This window comes from Etheostoma cragini, chromosome 21, assembly GCF_013103735.1.
Source record: "Etheostoma cragini isolate CJK2018 chromosome 21, CSU_Ecrag_1.0, whole genome shotgun sequence".
In the NCBI taxonomy this organism is placed as follows: domain Eukaryota; kingdom Metazoa; phylum Chordata; class Actinopteri; order Perciformes; family Percidae; genus Etheostoma; species Etheostoma cragini.
In genome coordinates, this window is record NC_048427.1 from 19,312,277 (window position 1) to 19,320,073 (window position 7,797).

General features: G+C 38.6%; 1 protein-coding gene across 1 annotated transcript in view; it reads right to left on the reverse strand.

Moving 5' to 3' along the window:
• Positions 1-2,923: 2,923 nt before the first annotated feature.
• fdxr (ferredoxin reductase) overlaps positions 2,924-7,797 on the reverse strand; it is a 15,276-nt gene continuing 10,402 nt past the window's right edge. The window contains exons 9-12 of the mRNA XM_034861345.1: positions 6,165-6,358; positions 5,081-5,252; positions 4,825-4,998; positions 2,924-3,581 (exon numbers count right to left, since the gene is read on the reverse strand). Coding sequence (XP_034717236.1) covers positions 3,451-3,581; positions 4,825-4,998; positions 5,081-5,252; positions 6,165-6,358 — 671 coding nt within the window. The 3' untranslated portion in view covers positions 2,924-3,450. The remainder of the gene's footprint in view (positions 3,582-4,824; positions 4,999-5,080; positions 5,253-6,164; positions 6,359-7,797) is intronic.

Sequence of the window (7,797 nt, forward strand, 5' to 3'; positions counted from 1 at the left end):
ATAGCCAAAAGGGTAAAGGCTCAACCAATGATCAGCTCCAGAAAAATCAAAGAAGACTTAAAGTTACCTGTGAGTACTGTTACGATCAGAAGAAGGCTATGTGAAGCAAATGTAAATGTGCTGTATTTATATAGCACTTTTCCAGTCTTAACAACTGCTCAGAACGTTTTTACATCTACAGGAAACATTCACCATTCACACACATTCATACACTGTGGCAGGGGCTGCCGTACAAGGGGCCACCTGCTCATCAGATACACACTCACACACATTCACACTCCGATGCGCAGCACCGGGGGCAACTCGGGGTTCAGTGTCTTGCCCGAGGACACTTCGACAATGACTGAAGGGGCAGGGATCGAACCGTCAACCTTCCGATTGGCAGACAACCGCTCTACCACTGAGCCACAGCCGCAAAGCTATCAGCTAGAAGCTAGAAACTTTATTGTCGTTACACAGGTCCAAGGCAACGAAATGCAGTTTGGATCTAACCAGAAGTGCAATAGCAGTAAGTGCAGGATATACACTGGTTCCATAAGTGTAGGACATGGATATGTACAGAATAAATATAGAAATGAATACTATTATAAACAGAATTTTACAGATGGGTTTGTCCTATGAATATAAAATATAGATAAGTATTGTGAGCAAGATTTACAGCTAGAAATGTACTGAATATAATATACAGGTGGATATTACTATAAGTAGACATTTTTACAGATATGTGCAAATAACATAATATACTAATGGTTTACAGGTGAATATGTACTATGAATATATATATATATACAGGCGTCTATTATTCTAGACAGAATTTCTACAGATAGATATAATAAGTTAGGCTAAAATGAGCAGTATAACAAGAATTGTAAGGTAGTACAAATAAAGTTTGGGCAGAAACTATCCAAATTAAAGTGCAGTGGAAAGTAATTGCATATTACAGTTAAAATACGATATTGCAGATGTATATGTAAACAATTGGTACTGTAAATAAACAGTCAGCAGTGCAAAGTAAAGCACGGGGGTGCAAACATTTCTCATACTCTGGTGTTGGGCCTATTTATCACATACCAGGGATCATAGATCAGCCTCAATACATCAAAAATACTTTAGAGGTCATGTTGCCTTATGCTGAAGAGGAAATGCCTTTGAAATGGGTCTTTCAACAAGACAATGACCCAAAACACGCCACCAAGCCAGCAAAGTCTTGGTTCCAGATGAACCAGATTGATGTTATGGCGTGGCCAGTCTAATCCCCAGACCTCAGTCCCATAGAACACTTGTGGGGTGACATCAAAATGCTGTTTCTGAGGCAAAACCCCGTAATGGAGAGGATTTGTGGAATGTAGTTCATTCGTCCCGGGCTGGAAAACCTGTTCGCAGGTGACAGAAGTAGGTCGACTCCATGCTACACAGATGTGAAGCAGTTCTCAGAAATAATGGTTATGCAACTAAATATTAGTGCAGTGATTCAAAGTAAAGCAAACCCTTGAGACATTTTTCAGTTTGTAAATGTTTGAGATTGTGAAGAAAAATGCAAATGCTATTTGTTGAACAGCCTAATATTGCTTTTTCTTCACATGTGCAGTGTTCAAATTGCATTGATATTATGGAATTAAAAACTAGTCTAAGGATCTTAAGAGTATTATTCAATTCTTTAAACACACTGCTGTTATCCTGAACTCAACAGTATACGCTACATGCTTTTTAAACACACAAAGTAAAACAGACCACAGGAGGAGGACAACAGGTGCATGGTCGACGGGAAGAAAACACAAAGGTTATACTGTAGGTAACACTGTGCTGGAAGGACTGCATATAGTAAATGTTGCCAGTTTTATTTTGTGCGAAAAACATGACCATACATTTCTTGAAGATGCCTTCACAATACTTTCAGTAGTGTCTATAGTCAAAATATGCAAAGTCGATTATCAAGCCGAGACCAATTATGTTAGTCCAACTCTCGATGATTTGTCTCCCCCATCTATGGAACTCAGCCCCAAACCTATGTGTTCCTACCGAATCCATAAAAAACAGGTTATGAAAGTAATCTTTAATTCTTTGCTCTAAGAACATCATGGAAAACCTGAGCCTAAAGAAACAGTTAACCCATGGATCTCGCTACGTAGTACAGGCCCCAAGTATGAAGATGAATGGAAAGTGGGCTGAACACACAGAGCCTTTTTTGACTTCTTTGAAATACAATGACGTTTTTGTGACTTTTCCAACATACTATACCATGACTTTATGACTTTTCTGACTTACCATACTATAACTTCTTTGACTTTTCCAACTTACTAAACCATAACTTTTTTTTTAATAACTTTTCCAACATAATATACTATGACTTTTTTGACTTTTATGAAATACTATACTATGTCTTTTTTGACATACTATGAATTTTTTTATTCTTTTGCAACATACTATACTATGACTTTTTTATAACTTTTCCAACATACTATATTATGACTTTTCAGACATACCATGACTTTTTTGACATACTAAAACTTTTTTTTAAATAACTTTTCCAACATAATTTACTATGACTTTTCTCACATACTATACTATGACTATTTGAACTTTTCTAACATACTATACTGGGACTTTTTTTATAACTTTTCCAACATACTTTACTGTGACTTTTTTGACTTTTTCAACATACTATACCATGATTTTATACAATTACCAAGCGTGTGTCATCTTAAAACACTTAATATTTTAAATGTATATAAAAAGTGATTGGTATAAATATCCCTTTCACACAAAGTATAACAATTGTGATCCAGAATAATTCATCTTCAAACCCATCATGTATAACATCTAAGCTGACATTTAGTAGGACATGTTACTCAGAGAGTAATAAAAGGATACAGGTCACATTCGTTAGAATAATCTCATTATCAAGAATAGAAAGAGACCACTAAAGTTATAGAAAAGTTCATTCTGTTCATTTTCTGCCCCCAGAGACATCCTGTGCCTTTCACAAGGACACACAATGGCTCCATGGTTATCTTGTGTAGAGTGATCAGTATAACATGGAATTCTTATGCAAACATTTTGAATAATAATCAGAGAAAAAGTATGTATCATCATTTTTCTAACATTTTTTATTGTATAAAAGATATTCATCACATGTAGTGTAAGTGTAAAGACATAATTCAGCAAGCACATCATTTTTACTCTTTAACACACATACAGTATATTCAGTATTAATAGCATCCATTATGGAGTCCTGTTTTTGATTTTAGTAAAACAGGAAACCACAGCTCAGTCTTTCAGTGCTTTGGATTGATACTGTTGAACAGGTTCAAACTGGAAAACAAGACTTTGGGGTAACTGGCTTTTAATGTGTACTGAGTCCACTATATGACTTAGGTCCATGAATTGTTATTATATACTACAGTTACTCAGTGTGCAGAGTTCACCTGTGAACAGGTTCTTTTTCTACATTTATTTCCGAGCCACCTGCAGCATTTCCTCGACGGTCAGGAGTTTTTCTCTGGGTTTCCCGGTGGCTTCCCCCCGTCTCATCTCCACGCTGTCAATCTTCTCCCAGTCTGAGAAGGTGACTGGTTTCACTCCTACAGGCAACACAAATCACATTTAGCTAACGGCATTTAACCCTTGTAATGTCTTCAAATGTGGGACCCTCTCGTGTCCCTCGGGTCAAACTGACTCGTGACTTATTTGGCGTTTTAAAAACAATTCTAAAATAAACTTTTACTTCATAATCTATTAACAAATATTGTCTTTATCTCAATTTTTAAACAATTGAGATAACCTATATGTTTAGGGAATGGAAAGCACACAATTAAAAATGGAAGTGGGGTCCGTTTTTTTGTCATAAGGTTATAAATCATGTTAAAAATCCACTATGTCATCATTCTTCAGGAATACATGTTTATTACAGAAAATAAGGTAAGGCCGTTGATTTTCAGGTAGAAAAAATGTAACTTGTACCATTTTTCTTGTAAAAATTTGAAATGGGTCAATTTTACCCGAATACCATACAAGGGTTAAAGATACAGTTATTAATTTAAAAAAATAAATAAATAACACTTTGTCATATTTGCTGTTAGTCACTACTCCTTGACCTACACCTTACAGTACCACATTAATCAGATAATCTGTGAAAAAACTAGGCTGGGCTGATCAAGTATGAATCAAGTTTTTGTTACTGCATTGCTTATTCATAACCTTGCATATTTCAGAAACATATTTTAGTGTATTGTTTAGCTGTAACATGAGAAGGTTCTCTGGCACTTAGGTGCTCGGCTGCTGCTTGGGTTTGGCTCAACTGTTTTTACAAAAGCAGCCGGGTCGCAAACGTTTATATTTCACAGTTTAGCACGCTAAACAATGCTTCTGATGACTTTTAGGCAGGAAAAATAAAATTGATTTGATTTGTATTTGATCAACGCTGCCTAGTAGTTTACAGCTTGACTGCAGTTATTGACTAAGAGGAGCACTAGGGGGAGGCAGAGGAACATGAATGTTTTTAAAGATACTAAATATAGAAAGTATATATATATATGTGTGTATGTGTGTGTGTGTGTGTGTGTGTGTGTGTGTGTGTGTGTACACACACACCGCAGCTTGTACATAACTCGGCAATAAACCTGCCAAGTGTGAAGTAGTGAACAGTTGTTGAGAAAATCAAAGGCCTATAGTACATACAAACAGACAGAAACTCCTTTCATTTAAGATAGATATAAAGCGTCACCTGTTATGGAAATCTAAACAGACTGTGGTTATATAAACTCCTAGGTGAGAAAACAGGCCTGAACAGGAAGCAGTTAAACAACCAAAGTTACTGTAGAGTACCTCTCTTTTCCAGCAGAGCACAGATGCTTTGTGAACCGGTCTTGGCAGCAGCTACGTCCAACCGTCCCGAGTCCATGTCCTCCACTATGGATCGTGCAGTGTCAAAACTATTGTTCATAGTGGTGGCTATCACACCAGTGGGGCCTGTTTTTAGCCAGCCACTACAATATAGACCTTGAAAGAAAGATAAATTCATTCAATTTTGCAGGATTTTGCTTGCTAAGTGCTCTTGTTCTTTATGGTATTTGCTGAGTACCTGGAGCTTGTTCAATCCGGCCCATGTTGTTTGGAACGATGGCTTTGCGGGAGTCAAACGGCACTGATGGATCGATGGGGATGCTCTTGTAGCCGATACTGCTAATCACCAGGCCACAGGTCACGTCCTCCACTTCTCCGGTGATCACTGCCCGGGCTCCCTCGCCTGAGCCCTGGTCACACACAGGGAACCAACTTTAACCTGAGCCCTGGTCACACACAGGGAACCAACTTTAACCTGAGTCCTGGTCACACACAGGGAACCAACTTTAACCTGAGTCCTGGTCACACACAGGAAACCAACTTTAACCTGAGTCCTGGTCACACACAGGGAACCAGCTTTAACCTGAGTCCTGGTCACACACAGGGAACCAACTTTAACCTGAGCCCTGGTCATACACAGGGAACCAGCTTTAACCCAGCCAAGGAACTAAGCAGCTGACCACGAGGACCATATTGATTGTTAAAGTGCCCATTTTATGCTAATTTTTACCAGAACAGGTTTACATGGTTTCATTTAAAAAAAAATATATATATATATATATGTTTGTTGTACTGCACATTGCGACGGGTCCTTTTTTCCCCCTGTGTGTTTGGGTCTCTGTTTTAGCTACAGAGTGAGACCTCTCACTTCTTTACTATCTTTGTTGGGAGCTGCACATGTGCAGTAGCTAGGTAAGATCCCATCAGCTAGATAACTCTTTCTCCAACCTTGGTCAGTCCAAGGCAGAATTAGTTGGGAGACTTCTTTTAAACGAGGGACATTTGTGGAACACCCGCACAACAGGGACAGGAAGTAGTTCTTTTGGAGATTATGGTCAACTAGTGGCTGTTGTAGCAGTGTTTGCCATTGACAACGAGCTAGCATGGTCTCGGTTAGTGACATAAAAAGCCGTGCAGATTCTGAACAGCTCACCCGTGGAACTGAAGCCAGAGGACATTCAGAAACCGTATCTCACTAAAACAGCATAGATAGTTTTTTTCCAAGTTTCTATGCGTGTGGAATCACCAGTATAACACCCCAAATCCCAAGAAAAGTGTTTTTTATTCATAATATGGGCACTTTAAAATAAAAACCCTGTTACCTCCAGCCTGTTAATGCCAAGTCGGATGCCAGCTGTCCTGTTGTGGTCTGGGTCGGCCAGGATTTCAATGGGGCTCCGGAAGAATCTAAGGCCCCAGAAGCGGGAGGCCTTGTTTTGCTTCTCCTTGTCTCCTGGGTTCTCCAGGGCTGTCTTCAACATCAACTCCGTCAGACGCTTTCTGGGCCTCGGCAAATCTGACACAGCACAGATACTTAAAATGAACATCTGTCAGCTTTGGCTTTTCTCACATTTAAAGTAGTTCCATTCAGAATGACTGTCTGTGAATTTGTGTCTGATCTCTTCATGGCCAGAATGGATAGGAGGAACAATCACAACGGCCAATAACTCAGTAGAAATATACATATATGGGTATGTAAGTGCTGTTTAAAGGCAACAAAGAACATTTCAGGTTCTTGCTTGTATTAGACTAAAATGCTCCAAGTCTTCTTGACTAAGACTAATTTATAATCGACTAAAATAAATAGACCACAGACCAGAATGTTGTTCTGTTACTGTGACTTAAATGTCTGAATCGGAAAAAATGAGTGTGTGTGTGTGTGTGTATGTGAGAGCTAGAGATCACGTGGACTCTGCCTTGTTACATAAAAAAAAAGAAAAAAAAAGAGCCTGCATACAGTATGTGCAGATGTGGTCACGTACTGTACCAAATACCGTCATCAAAACCACAGCACTTACATTTCCACACTAAAGAAATGCACAACGTGCAATTCTTTTGTAAAAATGTTTAAACCCATTGGTCGTCATTAATACCTGTAACCACGGCGGCGATGCTAACACTATCACTTGTAGGCTTAGCAACACTGAAAACAAGACAAACACACACTGCCAGTTTTTTTTAGCAACCTTCACTTACTGCTTGTCATGTGAGACAGAGATAAGACCAAGGTTGTTATAATTAGCCATGAGCGGATGCAAGGAGACTGTCGTCACTGTGTGAACATGCTCAGCAGCATCTATCAGCCCAATGTCATTTCTATAGCAAGGACAAAGCTCATCGGGGCCAAGACGCTGCATGGTGTTACATAAGTCTGCAGTTTCTTACTCCAGCAGAAAACTACAGACGATCTGTATTTACTGGTTCAAAGTTTCCATTTGCCTCACCGTATATGGGCTACACGTCTCTATGTTGCTGCTGTTAACCACAGCGTACATGTCTTCCTTCCTTGTGACATTTTCAACTGTCTCTGCATTAATCAGTCATATTTACTTACATTCAACTCATGCTTTCAACACAGAAAGTATCTGTCAAAATTCTGTTTATAGTAATAGCCATCTGTATGTTATGCTCACATGCTGTCTATAGTAATGGCCATCTGTATATATATTCATAGTACATATTCACCTGTAAACTCTGTTATAGTAACAACCACCTGTATATTATATTCAGTACATATCCAGCTGTTCATTTTGTTCACAATACTAATTACCTATATATTATATTCATAGGACAAATCTATCTGTAAAAAATCTGTTTATAATAGTATTCATTTCTATATTTATTCAGTACAAACGCTCACCGGCCACTTTATTAGGCACACCTGTCCAACTGCTCGTTAACACTTAATTTCTAAGCAGCCAATCACATGGCGGCAACTCAGTGCATTTAGGCATG